Source organism: Diachasma alloeum, unplaced genomic scaffold (assembly GCF_001412515.2).
Source record: "Diachasma alloeum isolate Michigan unplaced genomic scaffold, Dall2.0 Dall_scaffold_00755, whole genome shotgun sequence".
NCBI lineage: Eukaryota > Metazoa > Arthropoda > Insecta > Hymenoptera > Braconidae > Diachasma > Diachasma alloeum.
In genome coordinates, this window is record NW_021680885.1 from 104,935 (window position 1) to 130,231 (window position 25,297).

General features: G+C 35.3%; 2 protein-coding genes across 4 annotated transcripts in view; one reads left to right on the top strand and one right to left on the bottom strand.

Moving 5' to 3' along the window:
* Positions 1 to 10,534, top strand: part of LOC107044529 — a 103,542-nt gene extending 93,008 nt beyond the window's left edge. The window contains exons 4-12 of one of the 3 annotated variants that reach the window (XM_015266441.1): positions 1,189 to 1,428; positions 2,780 to 2,892; positions 2,986 to 3,152; positions 3,241 to 3,396; positions 6,863 to 7,011; positions 7,085 to 7,270; positions 8,519 to 8,716; positions 8,795 to 8,902; positions 9,683 to 10,534. In XM_015266441.1, the coding sequence (XP_015121927.1) occupies positions 1,189 to 1,428; positions 2,780 to 2,892; positions 2,986 to 3,152; positions 3,241 to 3,396; positions 6,863 to 7,011; positions 7,085 to 7,270; positions 8,519 to 8,716; positions 8,795 to 8,902; positions 9,683 to 9,810 (1,445 nt within the window). In that variant the 3' untranslated portion in view covers positions 9,811 to 10,534. The remainder of the gene's footprint in view (positions 1 to 1,188; positions 1,429 to 2,779; positions 2,893 to 2,985; positions 3,153 to 3,240; positions 3,397 to 6,862; positions 7,012 to 7,084; positions 7,271 to 8,518; positions 8,717 to 8,794; positions 8,903 to 9,682) is intronic. The other 2 variants (XM_015266442.1, XM_015266443.1) reach the window with 2 other exon arrangements.
* A 412-nt stretch (positions 10,535 to 10,946) lies between these two features.
* Positions 10,947 to 17,638, bottom strand: LOC107044527 (probable helicase senataxin). The gene is made up of 3 exons (XM_015266440.1): positions 17,537 to 17,638; positions 17,314 to 17,427; positions 10,947 to 16,078 (listed from the first exon to the last, which is right to left on the bottom strand). The coding sequence occupies exons 1-3, from the start codon at positions 17,594 to 17,596 to the stop codon at positions 11,150 to 11,152; spliced, it is 5,103 nt and encodes a 1,700-aa protein (XP_015121926.1). The 5' UTR covers positions 17,597 to 17,638; the 3' UTR covers positions 10,947 to 11,149.
* Positions 17,639 to 25,297: the final 7,659 nt, after the last annotated feature.

Here is a 25,297-nt window from a genome sequence, read left to right on the forward strand (position 1 = left end):
GGGGGGGGGGGGGGGGGGGGGGCTTGAGAGATGAAGGGGCGATATGAAGACGTGGGTGGAAGGGACCATTTTACGTGAGAAACAAGAAGGGAGGAATGTGGTGTGTAGTTTCAGCTACTTCCTGCCTGGCCGCTGGATACTAATGCTTTGTGGATAGACCCTTTCCATGGGAAGAACTATGATTGATCGTGGCGCCTATTCTCGACCAAACCTCAATGCCCATCGAAAATTCTTCTCAATTGATTCTCCTTTTCTTACGCCATTTGATCAAAGATGATGATAGTGAGGAATGTGGATCATTTTCTCATTCTTCTCTAGAATCTTTTTTTAGAAAACATTGTCTACTTATTCTAAACAATGCTGTAATTTATCAACGAGGAAATCCCCTAATTAAAGCATCAAAGGGATGTTCCCGAATAGAAAAATCGTTGATGGAAATATGAATTCAATAACTGGAAATCACATCATCCAATTTCATATTAAAGCATTTGAATGCAAATCAATTAATTCTGTGAACCTTGGACTAAATTAATTATGAATTATAGAAAATATTGGATAGGAATATCTTTAGTTTGAGGCTCAAAAACTATCACATAGATTGATTTAACAATGAAGTTCATGAGAGATCATGTACAATTTCATATAAGAATTATTGAATATCAAGCTAAAAGAATATACATTCGCATTCTCATCAATCAGCTTTGAAAATCGTCAAAAAAATTATCATTTTCTTCACCTTTTCTGGAGACATCAAAATATTTCTTATTCGGCACAAATGTACAACTATTAAGGATAATCAATCCAGTTTTCAATTCAAAATTCAATTGGTAATTGACAATTGGTAAGAGAATTGAGTATCTATACGGATTCCAAGTTTTTATAGTAATAAATTACAAGATCGAATAATTGTTAAGTGAGTCTCAAATATTTTTTCTGCTAATTTATATCTTTACAATTATTCACAAAATAGCTAATAAATTTGATACTGACCAACGTATAAGTTTCCTAATCGTAGATAGATCCATTCCAGAAAAATATATTCTTTTCTCAATGTAGAAAACAGAGACATCCATTAACGCTACATTATTTCATCAATTAATTGTACAATTCATTGGAGAAACCGCTCGTAAATATATTTAATTCAACTTGAAATTAGATTGAATATAGTAGAAAATCTTTGTGTTGCAGGAACGAAGGAACTCGGTGGTGCTCCAATCAGAAATGAATTCTGTCCAATAGCCGGCAGATATCACTTCAAGTACGATATCAATGATGGGTCCGAAGAGAAAGTTGAGTGCAATACATTCTCATCAGACTTGGAAAATTGTCCAGATGGGTCCATCTTTCGGCTGCAGTTCAAGAGATGCTCCTTTGAAAATCATGGTACGATGCTCAGTGCTAACAGAACCAGCTCGTCGAACGATCTAAGTGAGCATCGGATACTCGTGGATAATTCGTATTCGTTTGCTTATGTGATTGTCTTATTTGTATGCTCGTAACCGCAAAACCAATAATGGTAACATGTATTAATCGTATTGGTGATAGTGATAGCGATCAGGGTTGCATTCATGAGGCATGATTATTCCGAAGGGGATGAGACGGAATAATTCGATCTTGTTGCCCATTAATTTGCTAAGAGAATCGATAAATTGAGGACTGAATGTTTCTACTCGTTCTTTATTTTTTATCTGTGTTTCATGTGTAATTCCTTGCTGGAGTTATTGCAGATTAACATAGTCGTAAAAATGTTTACGAGTAATTCGATGAGTTATCAGTTATAATTATCGGGGTATAGAACTGATGTTGATGTTACGAATTCTTGTTCAATTTCATTGAATAATTTTATTGATGAAAAAATAAAATTTTTCATTTGATTAGCCCATTGAGAGCAAAAACTTGAAATTCTTCTTCGTAGTACTTGAAAATTTTTCTCTGAGCTGATTATTAATCTCTTTTGAAGGACATTAGTTTAATTATTCGTCAATCAGTTTTGACTTCAGTATAATTTTATAATTGTAAAAAAATCTTTCTCTAAAACTTGATTATTTGGCATTTCTGGAAATATCTCGAATTATGAAGTTTTTCTTTTTCATTGGAATCGTTTTCAAACTTTGGAATTCTAAGTTTGATTCTACCTTTTCAACCTTTAAGAGACATTTTAACAAGTTAAAAAAAATTAGGCAGTCTATTTTTCGAAAAAAACTCGCGGTATAATGGAAAAATGACAATTTTAACCCATTTAACGATCGTTTGTCTAAATATTTTACAAACAGTAAATTTGCCACCCTAAAACTCATTTTTACAAAATGATAACAGATTTGTTCGTATTCACAGTTTTACCGAAAATTGGTGTTGTGCCAAAGAAAAGAGTTTTCGGAAGTTCAAACAATTTAGTGATACAAAAAATAAGCAGTGAGATTGGGTGGACCTCAGAACTACAGAAAGTCTCATCACACCTGTCTTCATTTCACACCTTCATATTATTCGAATTTACCCCGGTGTCCATTCTACACCGCTCTCCTCTATTGATTCATAAGAGAGGAGTGTATTAATAAGTTGATTTGTCGCAATTTAATTGAACATTGATTATCCATGATTCACATGCATGTTTTTCTCAGGCAATTTCATTCACGAATTTGATGATTAAAAATTCAATAAACCCTGAATATCATATTCGTATGTAATAAAAGTGAAATAAGTGTCACAAATTCTCGTTTAATCGTTCGATGTTGAATTAATGATAATTGAATAAATTTTCATGAGACATTTCATTTTCCAGACATTACCTTTACTTGCCTGGGAAGCTGGCCTGGTGGACCCCACGGCTCTCGCTATATCGCACTATTGGACACTAGAGTGGGGGGTGAACGTCGGCCGCAATATCGATGTGGGGTCAGTGTCACTCACTCTTCCTCTCTCTCACTATCTCAAACATGAAAGTGTAATTCAAACACTTATACTAACGATCCATTCGTATCATTATAGCTATATCACGTTGATAATAAACAGGGGAAAACGTATTTGGCATTCAGCAGTGATTCTAGCTGCACTGAGAATCTTGAAAATTCAACCAGTGGATATGAGACACTTGTTCTGAGCAAGGCGACCAATCAGAAGCAAATACCGTCTTATGTTTCGTCACATCTGGCATCGTACGTGACTTCAATTACTACTTTTATTAGTTTTTTATTCTGTATTTTTTTGCTCTATTTTCATTTTAATGGGAATTTATGATTACAGGTATCCCAAGTGGGCGCAAGGTGAGTGGGAGGAGTCCCTGATTGTTAATGGAACGATGACATTCAACGATCTGAATGGATACCACAGCTATACTTTTGTCACTGTTGATTCCAATGATAATACTGGGAGATACGTGGTTTATTCTAAAGATCACTGGTAAGGATTTCTTTGGAGTAATGAGAGAATTTATTTTTGCAATTTGGTAAATAAAAATTGCAAGTCTGTTGGGTAGTGGTGAAAGGAGATAACTCCAAAATAAATGGGGGTTTTTTCTGTTAGGGAAAAGGATTCAGGGCAAATGTTAAATTTTATAGATCCAGGAAATGAGCGCACACTCCGCGCGCATGAAATGCGCGTGTCTCGAGATAAGCTAAGTTACCATCATAGAAGATTAATATTCATTCATTATCCATATTGTTTTTGAAAATAATAGATTTTTTGAAATAATGAAAGAGATAATAGGATATCTCTTGTTTTACCCTTCATTCAATTTTTATTTTTATAGTGTATCGTGGTCATCACATACATGACCGAGATACTCTAAGATGACGGGTTGGGGGATAAATAGAGATTGATTGAACAAAATGTAACGTTTGTCATCAACTGAAAATCCTAATATTTCGGGTTATACGCAAAGATATCAAGAATTGAATTGTATTAAATAATAACCAGTAATGAAAGAAATCTGATACCAGCACGGTAGAAATCAATCGAAAATCCGGTAAAAATTAATTGCCCCTCTGGCGAAAATTCTCGTAGAAATGAAATTTCCCCGAGCCACAATATGTCATTCCATGGGCCAGTAATATTCTCTATTTCATGGCTTTCCCACTGAAGAGTTAGGGCATAAAATGTATCATTCATGTTATCGTATTGAACGGAAAATTTTTGTAAGAGAAATGATTAAGCGTCGCGGGTCGAATCCACTTCGTCCTCCTCTTTTAAATCGGAACGCGTACATACATAATTCAAAGATATTCAAATTTCGAATGAAATAATTCTTAAGTCAAAGATGGCGGAATAGATTGATGACAAAAAATGTTACATTCTTTTTTTAAAGAGAAAAATTTCATGAGCTATGAGATGGATCTTCTAATTTTTTCTTCTAAATGGATCAATTCCAAAAATCTCTGCAGAATGAATTGAATGGAAAGTTGCAATTTTTCTTGTTTTGAACTGCTATCAACCGAATTAATAAAAAACTATTGGTAAAAAATTTTAAATATGAAACGTCTAAACAATCAGATGCATCTTTAAATTAAATATTCGAGTTTAAAATCATATTTCACTATAATTCCTATATTTTTATCATAAATTATACGATCTCTTAAGGAAGAGAGGTTTTTGTCACCATCACCTAACACTAAAAAACTGAGCCTCAGTAAATGAGAGATCATCCAAACTAATCAAACAAGCGGGGAATTGCTCTTGTATTGTATGTAGTATAGCTATTTTTGCTAATAAATTAGCAATATGCTTCCGAATAGTTATTTTGCACATCATTTCCTTCTATCATGTATGATTCATTATTTATTTCATTTTATTGAATTAAATAAGATTTCCTTTTACCTAATTTTGTTAGATTTTCAACTTAGTTGAATATTATCTGCATCATTATTCTTATTATCCCCTTTCTTCTATACAACCCATCGTCTTTTGCTTCCGAATGGAAGCTTTGTAATCGTCCGTTTTCCACATTCTCTAATTTTCATTGGAAATTATGTAGAATAGTCTGAAACGTAAAAATACGAAGTTTGGCGACCATGTCTGTATGTGAATATGTCCACCGCCAACTTCCCGATGGTCAATTTTTAGAAAATTGAGTAATTAAGTGGCTAAAATCATTCAAAAAAATTTGAAATTTTGTCAGATTATAGGTCTTAATGAGGACTAACTCTGTGGATAATTTCAGCTTGATCGGTCGAGTAGTTTTTGAGATAAAGCGATTCATTTTTAAATCGTTTTTCACGAATATCTTTAAAATTATTGGACAGATTAAAAAATTTTTTTTTTCAAAATATTCGTCTCGATGTCCTCTACCTAAATCAACAAAAACATATATACCCGTCCATACAAAGTTTTTGAGGTTTTTCCCTTTTGCTGTTTTTTTATTAGAATCCTTGTACGCGCGCTAACGTGTGCAAAACTCGAGATATCGACTTGAAATTTGGACAGAATCTTCCTCCCGTGATAACAAAGGTTTGTATTGAAGACGGGCTCAATCGCACCAGTAGTTTCGGAGATATTCACCATTTTCTGAAAATCTATTATGTTGAATATCTTTAAAACTTTGCAACCGATTCCACTTTTTTTTCAAAGTATTCGTCTTGGTGTCCTCTACCGAGATCAATTAAAACATCTATACCTGTTCATGCAAAGTGTTCGAGATATTCCCCTTTTTCTGTCTTTTCATTAAAATCCTTGTTTTTCAGTCTTGTACACTCGATAACTTGAGGAAAAATAGGCACAGCAAATGTGAAATGAAATTTGGTATGATTATAGCTCTCATAATATTAAAAGTTCATATTTTGGATGGGCGCAATCGGTTGAGTGGTTTTGGAGATATTCAATTTTTTATATAAATCCATTTTATCGAAAAATTAAATATCTAGTTTCATCAAAACAGAATTAATATGGTTGCGTATGTGTGCCTGTCTTAGGAACAGGAAATCGATACGGATCCATTCGGAAGCTTACTACCAATGGAATTGGTAGAAATAAAAGAAAGAAAACGACTAATGAGACAAAAAGTAACGGTCGCATGCCTTCTGGCGGATAGGCTCGAACCCCTGCTTGTTTTGCAGTTCTATCTCTCCCTTCAGCACTTCGATAAAATGTTAATAGAAAATTTTTATTTACAAATACTTGAATGAATTGGAAACATCACATTTTAAAAAACCATCGGAAAGCTCACCTTCAGGGAAATTCATGAAAAATTCAAAATTTTCAACAATCATCATAAAAATCAATTCAACCAATACAGCTATCATAATCATCTTTTAACTTTGACTTAATGACATTAAAACAAACATTCTAAGCTACGATTGAATTCATTTAAAGCATGATATTGAAAGATATCCCCGGAATTTGGATTTAAAAAAAATACAAAATTTGAGAAAATTTTCGAATAAATCGAAATAACGATTATTGCTATCGCCTTCATGTTCGAACTCGATGAAAGGGACATCCAAACCAATTTTTTAAGCCATTATTCAATTAATTTAGAACATCTATTTAATTATCGTAGGACAATGGATTTTCGAGAAAATTAAAAAATTAAAAAAACTAATCGATGAATTGAATTTTAATTAATGGCGATTGATAGGGTTCAACAATAGCTACATTTGAAAAAAAAAAAAGATTCAATTCCATCCATTCATTAGCGAATAATTAAAGAAAAGCTTTACCACATACGTACATACATACATACGCACATACGTACGCACACGGTCTAAAAATTGCATTTTCGGACTTTTTGGATCATAATGGGTCGATATAACCCAACAAATCTAAAACATAAAATTTGGACGATTACAATGCTTCCATTCGGAAGCAAAAACGATCTGTCATTCGAAATAGAAAAATATGTCGAGTTATTAATTTAGGTTAATATTCCTTTTAGTGAACAAGAAGCTTACGTATGCCTCATGATGCGCCAGCGTAGTGAAAATGTACTGGAGTTCAAAATAGGCACAGTCCCCAATCCTGTGTACGGTAGTTATCTCTGCGATGATCCACATTTGGACAAATCCGACTGGATGACACAAGCTCGTGAGTTTCATGCAAAACAACGAACTTCCACTTCCTAATTTTTCCCCTCACATAATTCCACAAAATTAAAAAGAAAATATACATTCGTCTCACGCAGGGCTAGAGCGCGTCGTGGAATCTCCCTGTCCCATCACTGGCCACTACGTAGGAAAAATACCTGATCTACCGGGCACGTGTGCCGAATTGAGCAGCAACTGCTTCACAAAAGAGATCATGTATTATAAGGTCACCGACTGCGAGTCTGGGGAGCTCTATGAAGGTATATTCCTAAAACATTTACAGATGATTTCATATATTTGACATTTCATGGCTATTGACCAGTCAGATTTTTAAATCTTCTTCTCTGAAGACAAAAATTCATTAATTTTCAATTAGCTCTTGCCTGAAAATTTAATTTGAAAGAAAAAAAATAATACATATGCTAATGATTACTTTTGCGATGTTAGAGTATTTGTATTCGAGCACTACTTGAAACAAAAAACAAAAAGAATCGTTTTATAATTTCTCAAACCCCCTTATCTGCATGCAAAATAGATTTCTGAATATTTGAGCTATTATCGTGAGTATTAGGTAAACGGGTGCTAAGACGATAAACATTTACAGAAATTGGTTATTTATACAGTACTTGATCTTGAATATATCAGTTAATGTTCATGAGACTAAAACAATGAAGGTGGCTGAATTGATATGGAATGTTCTATATATCTTCATGCAATCATCGCACTGAAAATTTATTCTTTTGACTCAAGAAATTTTTTTATGATTTTAGGTATTTTTTTCTTAATGTACATGCACGAAGAAATTTAAGAGAAAACCCTTGTGGAATTCGATTAAAAATTCTATTGTTTTTTTCGACGATTTTATTAGACAAAAATGTTTTATATTTTTTTAGAAATAATTAAGAGATGTTGAACTTCGTAAGCAATTTCAGTGGAGACGGTTTCTGTAGAAATTTCTGGTTTAATTTAAGGATTTTACAGGAGAATGAATTGTATAGAAAAATCAACATCTACGATCTTTTTCTTTTAAATATCCATCAATCACTATTTCTATTTTGAAAAAAACGTGTGTAATTGCTCAATGAAATCGACGAAAAGCCAACGCAATTTCGTAGCAATTACACTGGTTCTCTATTCAATTATTTCTACCTGTATAAAATAATGAAGAGGTCTCGAAGAATTTGTCAACAGAACTTGTTTAGAGTATATGGCACTCAACATTTTAAGTCTCTTGACATGTTTCTGTAAATTTAATAATTTAAGAGATATTTTCAAAATATTTGTAGAGTATTTTACAGTATTTTCATCTTTTAGTCATTCTTTATTAGCGAATTTTGCTAATAAAGATTTATCTAAAGAATGAGTGACTTTATCGAAAAATATTGGGAAATGTTTTCAAGTTGAGCAAATTTATCATCAAAAATTTTGATGTGTCATCTTGAATTATTTTATGATTCTTTTATTAAGAAAATTGAAAATAAAATATAAATAAATTGAAATTTTTCAAGAACGCAAATACCTGTGCCTCGGCCAGTGGGAAGAGCTAGGAGTAATGTACACCTATACCATGAGAAACGATACAAGCACAAACGAGTGTTTTGTTGGTCTAATCGTGAACGATGAGGAAATTTACATAAAGGAAGCTGGAGATCATTGTCTCCGAGATATCGATCCACGTAGAGAAGGAATGCGTCTTTACAAGAAAGGTATGTATATTCTCTTCAGCATTTAATTAAGGTTTATTCGATGTTTCTCTAATTAAAGTACTTTTTATCTGCTTCTAGGACAATGCTATGGTAATTCACCGAGTCCTGCACCGGTACCCATAAAACCACTCATTCCACATGATCCTATCATGAGAATTACGTCGCCTCCACATTCCAGGATACCAAGTAGGATCTTGTTTCATAATTACATTTAACATCAAAACTTTTCCTATTCTTCTTTTCTCAAAGCCAAATTTACTATTCTTCAATTTTGATTTTTTTGTCGGGTATCGGGAGTGTTTCAAACAGCAGCAAATTTTTCGATACTTATTTATATTTGTATATATTTGTATTTGTATTTGTATATATTTATATACAAATATATATATATACTCACAAGGAAATGCTTTAATGGATAATTATTCGGTGAAGTGGGAAAATAGAGGAATTTAAGTGATTATTTTTAAAAATATCTCTCATACTAGGAGTTTTAAAGATAAATATTTAGACCTTTCTTGGGGAATAGAAATAAAAACACCAAGAGACTTTATTTGTAGGCGATGCGACTTTTTACAAAAAGGTCGTTAAATTAATTTCTCTGAATTTACTTCCCTTCAAAAATCGTCGCAAAATGATCTTAAAATGTGTTTTGGATTATTTGTGGTCCATACATGGTATAAAGACTGCTTTATAAATAAATATTTCTGAAACTAATAGTCACATCTCACATCTTTGCTTTGGTTCTCTATGATATTTTCTGAGTAATTTGTACGTGTATGTGAACTTGACTCATTTTTGAACTGTTGCAACTATTCTTCTAAATTTTTGATGATTGAAAGAATAAATTTTGCATGACTCGAGAACAAAATTTGTAAGAAAATTATAAAAAGCAGTGAATCTTCAATCACTTACCTGCATTGTTCGACAATGATACAACTTTCTAAAAATAAAATCTTTCTTTTTCAGTGGAACCAACAAGAACTCCACCAAGAAGCACCGGCTCCTCGTCATCAACGGTGACAATCAGATGGTCCCCCGTAATGATTTCCGTGATAACGTCCCTGGGATTGAGCCTTTGGAGGAATCATTATTGAGACTAGAAACAAATATTTTTCGAATAAATTACTGTATTTTGGGACAATTTATATGCCAGGAGAGCACTGACAGACTGTTGTAATATCGCGCATTAGGTATCCAACTGTTCATCAAACATTTCATGTTTTATTTATACTATAATCTAGAAAATTGATTTACCACGCAATACGATGAATAGCAATCACTGCCTTATTCTACAGCAAATGAGATTTTTATACAAGAACGAAACGATAAATTTGATAATAACTTTTTATAGAAATCAATCAACTGTCGTCAAACGCTGATGGAATTTTATGAATCAATTTTCATTTTCAATTTTATTTTGTAAAATATTATTTATTTCTTTTATCAACTGACGAATCAACCCCTTTGATTCTTAATTGGTTTTGATTATCAATGGATTATAGATAATGAATGTGTACAGACAGAAAAAATCCAGCAGCAAGTCTGTAGCGAAATGGTGAGAGGAGATGAGTCTGAAAATTTACTTCGCATAATTCTGCAAATATCTCTGGAGCTATTGGCTTGAAAACAATATATCAATATATGGTGAAATTTTATACAAAATGTTGTCTTAGTGATTTCCTAAAAACCTCTTGCCTACAGAGATATCTGCAAAATAATCTGCAGAAAGAAATTGCAGTCAGAGAAAATTGTGAATATTTTTGAAATTTCAAAAGAGCTTTTTTTAAAATTTCCCACAAATTCTTGGTAAAATTCATCAAAATTCATGGAAAATATTTACAAAATCATTTACGAATCTCCCCTTCACAATTTTTTTCTGCAAAATTTAATCTACATAAATTTGTGACCATCTCTAGACCCTCCAGGTTCACTGAAAAATGTCAAGAAAACTCTTTCGTAATCCACAAAATTACTCACAAAAATGTTTTCAAGACATTTTTCTTTGACTGTTCGTCATCCATTTCCCTATCGTTACCCTACCCCGATGTAATTATTAAATTTAATTATGTACATATGTGTAAATGACCTAGTTTATAGAGAATTTTATTGTGATTTTTATCATCGATGTGTAAAGAGATCCACCTCAGGAGCATTTATTTTTCCATCGATTAATTAAAACTAAATTACGAGAAAATATATATTCTATAACAAATAAATAAAGTAGTTACTATTCAGTTGAAAAAACCTCATATTTTTATTATCATTTTTTGCAATAATAATCAATAATGTTCCCGGCACTCGCAAGAATCTATCAAAGTTTTGGATAATTTGTGCATTTTAGCTCAATAACAGCACGTTATTTCAAAAAGGAAAAGTAAAAAAAAAATTCATATTTAAACTATTCACATATGTACAACAGAAAAATCAACGTAATCACTTCATAATGTGTCCCTTGATAACATTTGGCCCAGCCGCATAATTCACGTCGACGAGAACTCCACGTGACCTAGCATCAGCTAACAGTGTCTTCCACATGTCATCCCTCTCGAAAGTTCTGAAGTTGCCACAGATGAAGAGACTGTGTTTCGCCCTTGTCAAGGCAACACACAGCCTCTGCCGATCTGATAAAAATCCAATCCCAGAGCTCCTGACACAGGACATAATGATAACATCCCTCTCCTGCCCTTGGAAGCTATCCACAGTGTTGACCTCAATCTGAATCTTCTTTCGAATATTCTCTGCCATCCCAGACATGACATCCCTGATCTTGGCATTAAGAATGATCTTCTGATTATTGTAAGGAGTGATAATACCCACCCTCAATATTCCATTGAACCCCTCAAGCTTGGAATACGTCATCATTGTATGAATAATATTAGTAATAAATATAGCCTCATTAGTATTTGAGAATCTATCATTATTCTGTGTGGAAGCCAAATTAATAACTCTATAAAAATGGAATGGCAGTGTTCTCAAAATAGCAGCGTTCCTCAAAGCTCCAGCATAAAAATAACGATTCGGCCAGTAAGCAACTGGATACGACATCCTGTACTGGGTATCCAGTACGATAACTGGGTTAGAAGGCTGACCATCAAATGCATTGTACAACCTCGCAAATAGTGATTGATCCAACCCCAATTTTTTGGCATCTTGAGATATCACAGTGGCAGGCAGTTGATTAGGGTCTCCAACGAGCACCAGAGTATTTACCCCTAGCATCAGAGGAATCAAGGTCTCAGCCTCTGCACTCTGAGTAGCTTCATCCACAATGCAAACTGATATCTTATCCTTATTTCCACCGAAGATTGCTTCCATCTGATTCGTATAGCAGGAAGACAGAGTGCAGGTGATGACATCAGCCCCAGATAGAATTGTATTTTCAGCTGACCTCTGGAGCTTAATTAATTGCTTAGGATTGATTCCATTCTCACTATTACGAGGATTAGTCAATAATTCGTATTTCAGCCTCACTCCAGTTAATTTTCTCAAAATATATTGCCTACAATTTTCGTCTTTATTTTTGGAATACTCTAGCTCTGACTCGATAGCGTTGATTCTGGCCTTCAGGAAGTTCTTTTCTTCCTCGATGCTCTCCATATTCTGGTGGTTGCAGTACTCAGCTGTTGTCTTCTCTACATCACGCTTGGCAAGTTCAGAGACGGAGATGGATCTGACTGACTTGTGCATCGTCTCCTGCTTTCCAATTCTCACCATTTTGAATCGTTGGTCTTTAGGGAGATTCGTTCTAATGTCCATCAGTCTTAGAACAATCTCATCAATTGCTGCGTTGGATGGAGCGCAAACGAGGATCCTTGTCAGCTTGTGATGCTGATACCTATTATTCCCATAAAGAATTTCCGTCACAGCATTGACGATCACCTTCGACTTGCCCGTGCCAGGGGGACCCTGGATCATACAGATTTTCGGAATTCGTTTTACCACAGTCTCAGTGATCTTCATCACCGCTTCCATTTGCTTGGCATTGAGCTTTTCCTTAGTTGTTAGAGAATAGGAATCGCAATTTTCAACAGTGGGAAGCTGATACTGGTCAACAGTTGGCTGGAGGATTTGTTTGAGGAGAGGAGATGTGGGTAAGTACTGAAGAGCTTGAATCATCCTCATGCTTGATCGAAGATAGCTGACTGTCATCAACTTCTGGACGTCGTCAACCCCCACGTTAACAGGTAAGGGTTTTGTCATCATGGAGTACGTTAGCAGAGTGTGAGGATTCTGGACGTGTTTCAATAAGTCCTTGTTGTACTTTGTGAAGGGGGTGATGACCCTTTGATCTACCTGGGAGACATACGCGAAGATCGTATGATACTGCTTGGCTTCGTTCTTTTGAAAGCCAATCCTGAAGATAACGAGATCCCCCATGACTGGATGTTGCTGGCTGCTGATCTGTTCTCTGCTCACGACTGCCTGCAGTAAGAACGTAGTGATTAGGAGTTTCGTGTTGGGGACAGGCTGTCTGGTGATGGTGCCGGGGGTAATGCACGCCATGATAGGAGGATGTCTTAAACTCTGCTCGTTCATTTCAAAGTCCTTAGATAGCCCGTTCCAGAGTTCTAGGGCTAGCAATGGAGCCGTTATTCTGTAGTAGTCGTCGTAGGAGCTGTAGGCAGACAGGAGGGGTTTCAGGGAGTTATAGTCAACGACTGGGGGAGGTTCTTTGATGACCATTTGTTCTTTCAGCCACGCTGGGTTCCAGTTAAATAGTCTCAGCAGGAACTCCTCAAGTTTTGGATTGTTTATCACTGGATTGGAAGGCTGGTTGGCAGGTTTCGAGAATTTCTGAGGGAGTAAGGCATCCTTCTGAACACACTTCTTGAGAGTATTCCCAGGATCAATCTGGAAAACTCGAACTTCAGGCTCATCAGTGTTGAAGCTGACCTTCTTCTTGGAATCATTCGGTGCACGATTCTCCTTCTCTTTATCCTTTTTCGTTGCTATCTTCGTGACAGCGCAGATGTCGACAAGTTTAATACTCGATTCTTTGATCTGTTTGATCTCTTTTGAAGTCAATTTCTTTGAAGTTGATTCTGGAATCGATGCGATTAGTTTAATTTTTCTTGGAGATCTTATAATGGGTTTTAAGGAAACTTCGTTCTCGGTTTTATCACCAAGGGTTTTGGGAATTTTCGGGAGCTCGGGACTGCTGGATTTTGACTTTGTGATAGAGGTTTCAGTCGTCGTGAGGATTTTGGGGGATTTCTTGGAGGTAGAGTCGGTCTTGGCTTCCTCCTCTTGGTCTGTGATAAGAAAGTCCCCACGAGTTTTGTTGGAGACCTTGGCTTTTGGCTTGGAAGCTCTCTTCTCAGGCAAGTCGCTTGATGATTGCTTCTTCTTCTCTTCTGCTAACCTCTTCAGTTTCTCCTTGCGGTCGTGCTTTATCTCCTCTCTTTGGGATTTAGAGAGGGATGAACGTCGGCGTTCTCTTGGAGGAAGACACTCTGCCCATCTGTGTGTTAGTCTTCGTCGTCTCTGTTCGTTTTTGTAGATGACGTCTATGATTTTCTCCTGATTAGCTAATTCCTTCTTCTCTTTGGCTGTTAGTTTCCGAGGTTTTGATACGATTGAACGGAAATCGCTAGAATCTCCATCAAGATCATCAGCATTACCTAATGATGTTGAAGAAGCATCACCTTCATTCGAGAAATTGAGCTTCTTAATTCCATAACTGACTCCTCGTCTCTCTCCTTTCTTGAGGAATGGCGGATCGATCTGCGGAATTTTCTTGACGTGTTTTGACTCCAGGGGGGATTTTTCAAAGCTCAATCTCCTGGAAATTAATGATTCCGTGCTGTCTCGTTTGGATGTCGATGGCTCATCGAATGATGAAACTCTTTTCTCACTCTCATCCTCGGATTTTGATGAAGATTTGTAGAAAGATTTTACTGAAAGCTTTTCTACAAATCCACTGTGCCTTTTTTTTGATCTCTTCTCTGACTTTTCTTTATATTTCTTACGTTCAGAGTCATCAGAGTGATCATCGTGACTAGATATACTGACTCTTGATTTGCTAGATTTCTCGTGTCTTTTCCTCCTTTCTTTAGACTTTTTCGAATCTTTAGATTCGCTACATCTTTTTGAATCCGCAGGTTCTTTAGATTCTTTTGGAGTTTTCAATTTTGTCGATGACTTTGAATCTCTTGACGATAATGATTTTGACGATTTTGATTTAGTCTTCTTCGGTTCTTCAATGGCTACAGTAGCATCTCTCGAAACTTCTTTCAATTTGTCAGGTTCTGGAAGTCTTTCTTCCATCTCTTCATCAATTCCAATATTATCCTTTTCCTCATCTTCAACTTCATCAGGTAAATCCAAACGATTGAGATCTTCAAGAGCAGCTTTCAGGTGTACAGGCTCAGCAGGCTCTTCCTCCTTAATTTGACTTTCATTGAGAATCTGACTCTGATACAATCTCATCAGCCAAGGGTTGTTCTCCTCATCATCATCATCGTCAGACAGTGTGATGATGTCTGGTTCTTTCTCCTGACTGTGGAATAAGTCAGTGTAAGAGTCAGAATGCTTATCTTTATTCTCCAGATTTAAATCTTCAGTGTTACTCCTGTCCGGAGTATTGTGGATTGATGAAACAGATTTCTGGGAGAAGATGTCCTCGTCGTCGTCAATGAAGTCGTCACAGTCTATCTGCGAGTAGCTGAGTCTGGGCTCGTCTTTGGGTACGGCAGGGGCCAAAAGTTCATCCACCGGGGGAACGGGAGGAGCGGGAGCACAGGGCTGGGAGTCATCATCTTTGATGTCCAATTCGTATTTTATAAGAACTGGCGACTCTTTCCCCTTGGGAAGTGGTGTGGAATGATGTCCGCTCATCAGTTCCACTCCATTCTCCACTGATTTTGTTAAATCCACTGAAGTGTTCTTGCATATTCGCTTCTTCTTTATGAGCTCCCTCGAATCTCCATAAGAATCATAATCTTCGATCATTCGAGGTGTTTTGTTGCTTTTCGGGGGTGAAACCGATTCTGCACTTGTGGTAGGTTGAGAATCTTTGGAACCGTTGGGTAAAGCACTTGATGGTTCTACTCCATTTTGACTTTTTGAGTTCTTCTCCTCAGAGAGACTGTTGTCCTCGATGCTAATAACAACTGGATCCTCAACTCTTATTACCTTTCTGGGCACACTCGAAGTGGAGTCAGTCTCCAGTTTACGTTTCGTGCTGGGACCAGAATTCTTTTTAGGTAAATCATCTGGACAGGGTTGAAGAAGATATACGAAATCCTGTTTTTCGAAGGATTCGACTTTGAAACAGCCAATGCCAACTGTGTCATTAGGGCTTAAGGTGATGTAGACTTTTGGGGTGATTTTTAAGCCATTCACAAATGTCCCGTTTGCACTCTGGAAAAAGAAAAATTACTGGTCAAGTGTTTCTGATGTGCCGAGAAAGCTTTTCGCATATTTTTGTGGCTTGAATCATTCAATTTTTTATTTAGGGCTATTAAATTTTTTTTTGAAATACACTAAACAGATACAACAATTCTGAATTTGAATTGTGTTCGAAACGAAATTCTTCATTTAGTTCCATTTGATTTCTAATTTTCTTGAGAATTTAAGGTAATTAGAATTTCTCCAATGTAACAAGACTGGAAATTTTTATGTAGACTTGAACTTTCAAATTCGTTGAGGAAATTGGGATTTCGGAAATTAAAAATTCTTAAAAATAAATCCATTCGAGCGGACGATTGAATTTCCCTTCGTGTCAAGAATCCAAAATCATAGGAGTTCCTCATATGTAAGAAATATGGAGCATTTAATGAATAGTTGCATCTTCAAATTAATTGTGAAAAGGAAAGATTTAACTATTAAAAATTATTCAAATTCAAGTCACGCCTTTGAATTTTCAGGTTTTGGCTGTAAATTATTGACAAATAAATCCATATTTTTCATGTTTTCTCTTCGTTCATGTTAAATTGTTTAGAAAATGTGAAAATTTTCTGAAAATTTTTGGCAAGAATACTATAATTTTGAAAACAGAAATGAGTATGGTTAGCCTCGACAAATGAAATTTTCTTGTTTTCTACAGCACTGCAGAATTATAATAAAACATTCAGTCATAAAATCAATGGGAATTATAATGTCGTTTTACAAATTAGCAAGAAAGTTTGGATTTTTTTCAAGTTCAGAATTAATATTCAACAAAAATCAGAAAATCCATAAACTCATTGAAATCTGAAGAGCGTTTGCTGAGAATTTTCGTAAAAATTCTTCAAATTGAATTGAATTTTGAACGAATTGAAACATAATTTTCAATTAAATTTTCATAATTTTTAGAGATTCCATTTCCATATCAAATTGAAAAATTAATTGACATTCAATGTTAACGGAATCAACTGATGTTGGAATTAAGTTTTGTATCAGCCAGTGGTAAAGGAATAAAAAGAAATGAGAACGTCGATTACTTTCTATTTTAACAGAACTGAATGTGTTAACATTAGGGCCTTTTTGGTAAGTTCCCCTTTGTCTCATAAAAAATCTCTTCACAAAAATTCATGTAACCACCTCGGACTCCAACATATCCTCAAAAAAAAATTAAACATTTAAATACCAAATGATTCCATCGAATTTGTCCTTACCCCCAAATCAAAAATGTTGAGTCCATCATCTTTATGGACAAATATGCAGTGAGACCGTGAAACCACTGGGCTAAGGCACACAATGTTATTTTTTTTATCGCGTCCACAGGTGTACTGAAAAAAAACACAAGTTAACCTCAAAATTTCCCGATGCGCAGTAAACTTGGCTCGCAACGAACTTAAAACAAAATAATCATTCCAATAATAAACAAATGAAACATACACATTCTCGGTCAAGAACAATGGTTTGTTCAGAATTTAGACGTTTCAAAATAAAACTCATTATTCCAATGAAACTGGGCCGCAAAACATGGCTCTCACTCGGTTGCTCAGCGGCAGAAACTGGAAGTCTGTCCAATGTCAACGTGGTGTCGCTGTAATCTAATCATGACATTCAAACGACCTATAAACGAGTGAACAATTGGATTTTTTCATAAATGAGTATGGTTATTGTTGCTAATAATTAGCAACTTGCTTCCGAATGGGTTTTCTTTTTTAAAATTCCTATTTCACTATTCTCTGCTTTGATTTTTTCCTGTTATAGTACTATGATCGATTGAAATGTCATCACAATTTTGCATATTCTTTCGCTCTGTTAAATAAGTTTATATTGTGTTCAAACAAGGTTTAATCAGTGCATAGCCGGGATTTATTCCAGACATATTCAGGATTTCGCCAGAGTTTAACCCAGGTTCTATCAGAAGTTAGTCAGGAACATGAATCAATAGGAATAAGTATTCAACATAATACACTAGTACGTGAGTTTAATAAAGATAGAGATTTTTGTATGAGAAGCTCATGACTGCGTTATGTAATTTGATAAACAATAATGCTGTTCTCACTAGGGATGTAAAATGACGGCAATTTTTTAGATGTGTCAAGCCAGCTGTAAATTTACCGTTTTCTGACCATTTCTGACTTGACGCATACTTCGTGATGCAACCTGACCGGTAAACTTACAACCGGTACAACTTAGTAATTTTTTCTCGTTGACATTTATGCTAAAAAATCGTCTATCTATATGTAATCTGACCGTCATTTTTATACTCGGTCATTTTTGCTTCCGAATGGAAGCATTGCAATTCTTCGATTTTCACATTCTCTTATTTCGATTGGAAATTATGTAGAATAGTCTGAAACGTAAAAATACGAAGTTTGGCGGCCATGTCTGTATGTGTTTTGAAGAAAAAGCGATTCGTTTTTAAATAGTTTTCCGCAAATATCTTCAAAACTAGTGGACCGATTTCAATTTTTGGTAAATGTTAAGAAAGATGAGGGCCTCACCACGATTTTTCTGAAAACTTAATCATCGGTTCGGTGGTGGGGCCCTGTTTCTTAACATTTACCTAAAGTTTTCGAGTTATTTGCGTTTTTCTGTTTTTGCCGTTTTTTTTATAAAAAACTGTGTAAACACTCTAGCTTGTGCAAAAATTGAAATCTCAACTTGAAATTTGTACAGAATCTTCCTCTCATGATAACAATGTTTCGTATTGAAGATGGGTTCAATCGCATCAGTAGTCAATGACTAAATTCCTCGTATTTTCAGTGGAACTATAACGTGATAAAAATTTCGAAGAAGTGTACCGTAAATTGCCGGCGAAAATCTGTAACCGTGTCCATCGTCAAGCGAGTTACTTACGCAGCTTACGTTTTTCACTCATGGATTCATTCACACTTGAACATTCTCCATGTTTCTTTTCAAAGGCTCGAAAATTTATCATCTTCAAAATTTGTATATTTCCAAACTCAATATTTACCCTTTCCGCTTTTTACGAGAGCGAAAAATTCAAAATTATATACGTTTTATTGAAAATAGCTTCTTCACAAACATAATCTTCCTGCTGGTGAAAAAGAGAGGGAGACGTTGAGAATGTATCGCAGATTTTTTGAAACAGACTTTGCGAGTGCAGCAAAGCGATTTTATTATCTCGCATTGTAGTAGTGTTAATCAAAATATGTACATGAGTGTTCATGTATTTGTTCTAATAAGCCAGGAGTATAATATGATATCAATGCATTCATATACGGATACCTGAACCTTCGTGATAAGACGGTTTCAGGGGTTGCCATCGCGAACCATCACATGGTCATTTCATAAAATTCAATATATGGGACATTCCATGTCAACTCAGCCACCCTGAATTTTTTTGGTTCTCAGAATCCTGAATTGACATGCTCACAGTCAGATACTACGTAAGTACATACTTTCCATAAATTTTTGTTCCCTCAACATCAATTGTTTGTCTACAACATGTGTCAAAAGCTCAAATTTTTGAAAAATCATCTCGCGAACTAATTGACGGATTTTAATGAATGAAAAACCATTTTTTTCGTTTTTCATCTACTATTCGAAAAAAATACGCCAGTACTGTGAAGATGAGTAATAACCCTTTTTCATAGGTTTTAATTTTTCAAATTCCACTGTTACACAGGGGCCCGCCGAAAATCAATTGATTCTCTTTTTTCTTGATAAATAATAATAATCCCCAATTTTTTCGGGACATTTTGAAATGCGAAATAGCTATATAAGGCCGGTTCTGGGCCAGCCAGTTCGCTGATGACGTAACGGTGTGCGGCGGGTAGTCGCGAGCAGGCGGGGCGCGGAGGGGTGGGGTGAGGGGTTGTGAGTATGAGGTTAGGGGTGTGTGAGGGGGTTATGGGGTGAGGGGTGTGCGAGGGGTTATGGGGTAAGGGGTGTGCGTGGGGGGTATGGAATAAAGGGTGTGCGTGGTGATTATGGGGTGAGGGGTATGAGGTGAGTGGTGAACGGCAGTAGTGGGAGTAATGCTCAGGAGTGGGGGAAATTTTCAGTTACAGTCAATGACATTTAAATTCATCGGTTTAGTTGTCATCATGGAAGACTTGACACCAGACGAGTTACAATTTTTGTACAGTGTTCCCCCCTATTATTCAGATTTTGATGATCTCATGAAACAACAATTTGGTGATAAACCTCTAGATTACGCTTGCGATTTGGTGCGTGACGTGTTGAGTCTTGAGAGGAATCTCGCTGATTTACGAGAGAAGTGGAATGAGGGTGAATTCCAGACGCTGCAAAGTTTTATGGATTCGAAGACGAACATCATTGATAGAGCTCTAAGGGATTTGATCATCCGGTTGGAAGACGAATTGATAACGAAGAAAGAAATACAAAAGAAGACCGAGGGAGAAGCGAGTGGTGTGAATTCCGAGTTGCCATTATCATCCATTATAGGATACTTATATACTTTGAAAATTGATATTAAAGTTATGTTAGATTATTTGAAAAATAATATTGGGTTGTGTAAATAATACTAAACATTCTTTCAGTAAATAATGTTTTATTCATTCAATTAACACTCATTACAAATTCGTTTTTTACATCATTTTTCTCACTTCTCCACTAAGAGGATTATATTCCACTATTCTATCATGTAAAATTAAAAAGAATGCTGCAGTCAGAAAAATTAGATTAGCCCATATAGTAATTATCGTAATTATTCTTTACATCCGACGAAGTGCGGTATTCGAACTATCATTTTAAACTATATAGGAATTCATTTGAAGCATAATATCCAACGATATGTTTGGAATTCAGATTTCCAAAAAATCCAAACTAAGCACCGGCGTACGTACACCTTGGCTCACCTGTCATCTCTTACCAGGGATTATATACATTAAAATATACTATAGGAGAGGATTTTACGATTATTACATTTTTGCATCCGAATGGAAGCTTTCCCAGGTAAGAATTACATAAGCTGACGATGAGAACAAGCCTGTATGAACTCAGGGTTGGCGAGGCTCAGTTATTCAGGCCTGGGATAGGCTTGGTTTCATCGTTCACTTGAGCTTCAAATGAGGATGATTAAAGGGGCCATTGACGAGGCTCAATCCAGGCCTAGTCCAGGCTTTCAGTATTCAGGCTGAGTACGTCAAGGCTTATTCAGGGCTCAGCAAGGCCTCGAAAATTAAAGTTACTTTCGATTAATTTCCTCAATTTTTATATCAATACTCATTAGCTAATGGTGGTGAAAACATTATTATCATCTACAAACATAGCTATAATTTTCCGCCAAATTATCTAAGCTACCCCCAGACCAAGCCTAGAGCAGCCCTTTGTGCACGAGGCTACATAATTATTATTATCCTTATCTATAATTAATTAATCAATCGATTCTGAACTCATAAATCCATCGGACCTATCATTTATTCAAGTTCAGGAAGTTTAATTAGGATATCAACAAAATAACACTAACACAATTTGAATGTTTATACCCGAAAAAAATGTATCATCCTAAGAAATCGCAGTTAGCTCAGTGGATAGCGCGCTTGTCTACGGATCAGAAGGACCCCGGATCGAACTCCCCCAGCAGAGGAGCAAATTTTTAAATGTTTGATTTCATTGTATTTCAATTTCCAGGTGCGCGATAATAATCCAGGATGAATAATTAATAGAAACTAATGATGATAATAATTTTTTTCCCATCCATTGTTAATTAACCCACAATCACCAACAACGCTTAGGAACAGTGATGTACGGTCCGACCGCACTCTCTTTCATAGGTTACTCTAAATTCATAAAAAGGGTTATGAAGCAATAAGAAATTGTTTATATAAATATCTGTAAACAATACTCCAGTTTATTTAGCCGAAGCTCGATTGAGCCTTTAAAATGTGGTAATTCAAGGCTTGAATCAAGCTTTGGCACCGAGCCTCGTTCAAGCCTTAGGGACTAAGCCTGAAACGAAGTTATCATTTTAGGGCTGAAGGAGGATTGATCCAAGGCTGAGCCCCAGCCCTGATTGAGCATTTCCGAGCCTTGGTCCAGGGCTTGATGAGCCCTGTTTCTATCGTCAATTCTTACCTGGGTTGTAAAACTTCAATTTTACGGTGCTGTTTTTTTTATCATATACACCCATCATGATCCAAAAAATCCAAAAATGCTATTTTTAGACCGTCTCCGTACGTGTGTGTGTGTGTGTGTGTGTGTGTGTGTGTGTATGTACGTAACTATGTTTTTCTTCAATTGTTCGCTAATGAATCGACTGAATTGATTTTTTTTTCTCTCCAATGTATCTGTTGTTGAGCACTATCCATCGCCATTAATTCAAATATAATTCGTAATATTTTTTTTTACTAAATGTTTTTAATTCATTGAATAATATCTTTAACAATTGTCTTCAATGTTCTTTTAATCAAGTTCGAAAATGGAAGCGATAGTAATAATCGTTGTTTTAATGTATATAATCCCTGGTAAGAGATGACAGGTGAGCCAAGGTAGGCCGATTATGGCCCGACGTACGCCAGTGCTTGGTTTGGATTTTTTGGAAATCTGAATTCCAAACATATCGTTGAATATTATGCTTCAAATGAAATCATATAGTTTAAAATGCTAGTTCGAATACCGCTCTTCGTCGGACGTAAAGAATAATTACGATAATTACTATATAGGCTAATCTAATTTTTCTGGTGGTTTTTGGAAACTTAGAATTTTCCAGGAACTTTCCTGAAAGTGAACTTTTCGATGGTTTCTTTAAATATGATGTTCAAAATTCATTGAATTGCGCATGAAAAAGGGTTTTCCAAGTATAGCATTCAAAAATATGTTAATTTTCCATCCTTGAGGAAAATTTATTTCTACTGATTATTGGAATGAAAGAAGAAGCTTTAAGTAGATTCAATTATCATGGAAGAGAATGATATTGACTTCCAAATATATATTTTATAATGAGAAAAAATATTGCATTACAAGAGCAATGGTAAGTGGAACATCAGTTATAAAAGTGAGTGATGGAATGGTAAAAAAAGACATAGTATTGAAGAAAGGGATAGTAAGAATAATGATAATAATAAAATTCAAATTAGTTGGAACGCTTTCATAATTATTTAAAGAAGAAATCTTGTTCAATTTAATCAAACAAAATAAACAATGAATTATATGCGATTGTAAGAGAATATAAAATTAATGCATTTAGTTATATTTTAATTTTTTCTTTCTGAATTCAGATAGCCAACGCTGTCGACGGGTGATTACGAGGGGAAATAAAAAAAAGTATCGTTTCTGTACTGCTTCTTAGGATTTCTCGTCTGGAAATTGATACTACATACTTCGCAAACTCGAAAACTTGAAAATCACTACAGAAAAATATTGTTCCTGGGCTGGGTTTTTTATTCGTGTGGTGTTGGCCTCCGAGCCGTAGGCGAGGACTGGCCAACCACACGAGTAAAAAAACCCCATCGCAACAGGCCGGAAAAATACTATTGGCAAAGGGTTCTGCCTGTGAACCCTCATAAGCCTTTTACTGCAATTGCTTTATGACGCCCGGCCCCGTCAACATTCCAATTTTTACCAGTAGATGGCGTGTGGTGAATTTTTCTAAACTGCTAATTTTGGTCGGTACATAAGAGTATTATTCCCAGGCGGACTGCCTCACTACCTGAGGGAAAGGACGTAAGCAGGGATGTTAATATTTTTTTAATGATTCCTCAGATAAATCTAATTCTCCCGCATGAACAATGTTCAGACGTTATTGTTTGGCTGTAATCATGCCTTGTAGTTTATAGTTTTTCAATATTCCTTATATACGAGAGAGTGCAGCTTTTCCATCCTAAAATATGAACAAAATGCATTCAATAACATAGTTTTCGTTAAAATCGTGGGCAAATCATGACTTTGATTTTATGCAATTTCTCTCAATCTCCGAACGTATTAGCAAAGAAATGCATTGTTAANGTGTGTGTGTGTGTGTGTGTGTGTGTGTATGTACGTAACTATGTTTTTCTTCAATTGTTCGCTAATGAATCGACTGAATTGATTTTTTTTTCTCTCCAATGTATCTGTTGTTGAGCACTATCCATCGCCATTAATTCAAATATAATTCGTAATATTTTTTTTTACTAAATGTTTTTAATTCATTGAATAATATCTTTAACAATTGTCTTCAATGTTCTTTTAATCAAGTTCGAAAATGGAAGCGATAGTAATAATCGTTGTTTTAATGTATATAATCCCTGGTAAGAGATGACAGGTGAGCCAAGGTAGGCCGATTATGGCCCGACGTACGCCAGTGCTTGGTTTGGATTTTTTGGAAATCTGAATTCCAAACATATCGTTGAATATTATGCTTCAAATGAAATCATATAGTTTAAAATGCTAGTTCGAATACCGCTCTTCGTCGGACGTAAAGAATAATTACGATAATTACTATATAGGCTAATCTAATTTTTCTGGTGGTTTTTGGAAACTTAGAATTTTCCAGGAACTTTCCTGAAAGTGAACTTTTCGATGGTTTCTTTAAATATGATGTTCAAAATTCATTGAATTGCGCATGAAAAAGGGTTTTCCAAGTATAGCATTCAAAAATATGTTAATTTTCCATCCTTGAGGAAAATTTATTTCTACTGATTATTGGAATGAAAGAAGAAGCTTTAAGTAGATTCAATTATCATGGAAGAGAATGATATTGACTTCCAAATATATATTTTATAATGAGAAAAAATATTGCATTACAAGAGCAATGGTAAGTGGAACATCAGTTATAAAAGTGAGTGATGGAATGGTAAAAAAAGACATAGTATTGAAGAAAGGGATAGTAAGAATAATGATAATAATAAAATTCAAATTAGTTGGAACGCTTTCATAATTATTTAAAGAAGAAATCTTGTTCAATTTAATCAAACAAAATAAACAATGAATTATATGCGATTGTAAGAGAATATAAAATTAATGCATTTAGTTATATTTTAATTTTTTCTTTCTGAATTCAGATAGCCAACGCTGTCGACGGGTGATTACGAGGGGAAATAAAAAAAAGTATCGTTTCTGTACTGCTTCTTAGGATTTCTCGTCTGGAAATTGATACTACATACTTCGCAAACTCGAAAACTTGAAAATCACTACAGAAAAATATTGTTCCTGGGCTGGGTTTTTTATTCGTGTGGTGTTGGCCTCCGAGCCGTAGGCGAGGACTGGCCAACCACACGAGTAAAAAAACCCCATCGC

Excerpts from the sequence above, each read along its gene's own strand:
- LOC107044527 (XM_015266440.1), bottom strand. The coding sequence starts at position 17,596 with ATGAGTTTTATTTTGAAACGTCTAAATTCTGAACAAACCATTGTTCTT. Across the intron at positions 17,428-17,536 it reads TTGTTCTTGACCGAGAATGT|TACACCTGTGGACGCGATAA; the intron begins GTATGTTTCATT and ends GTTTTTTTTCAG. Across the intron at positions 16,079-17,313 it reads TCAACATTTTTGATTTGGGG|AGTGCAAACGGGACATTTGT; the intron begins GTAAGGACAAAT and ends TTCTTTTTCCAG.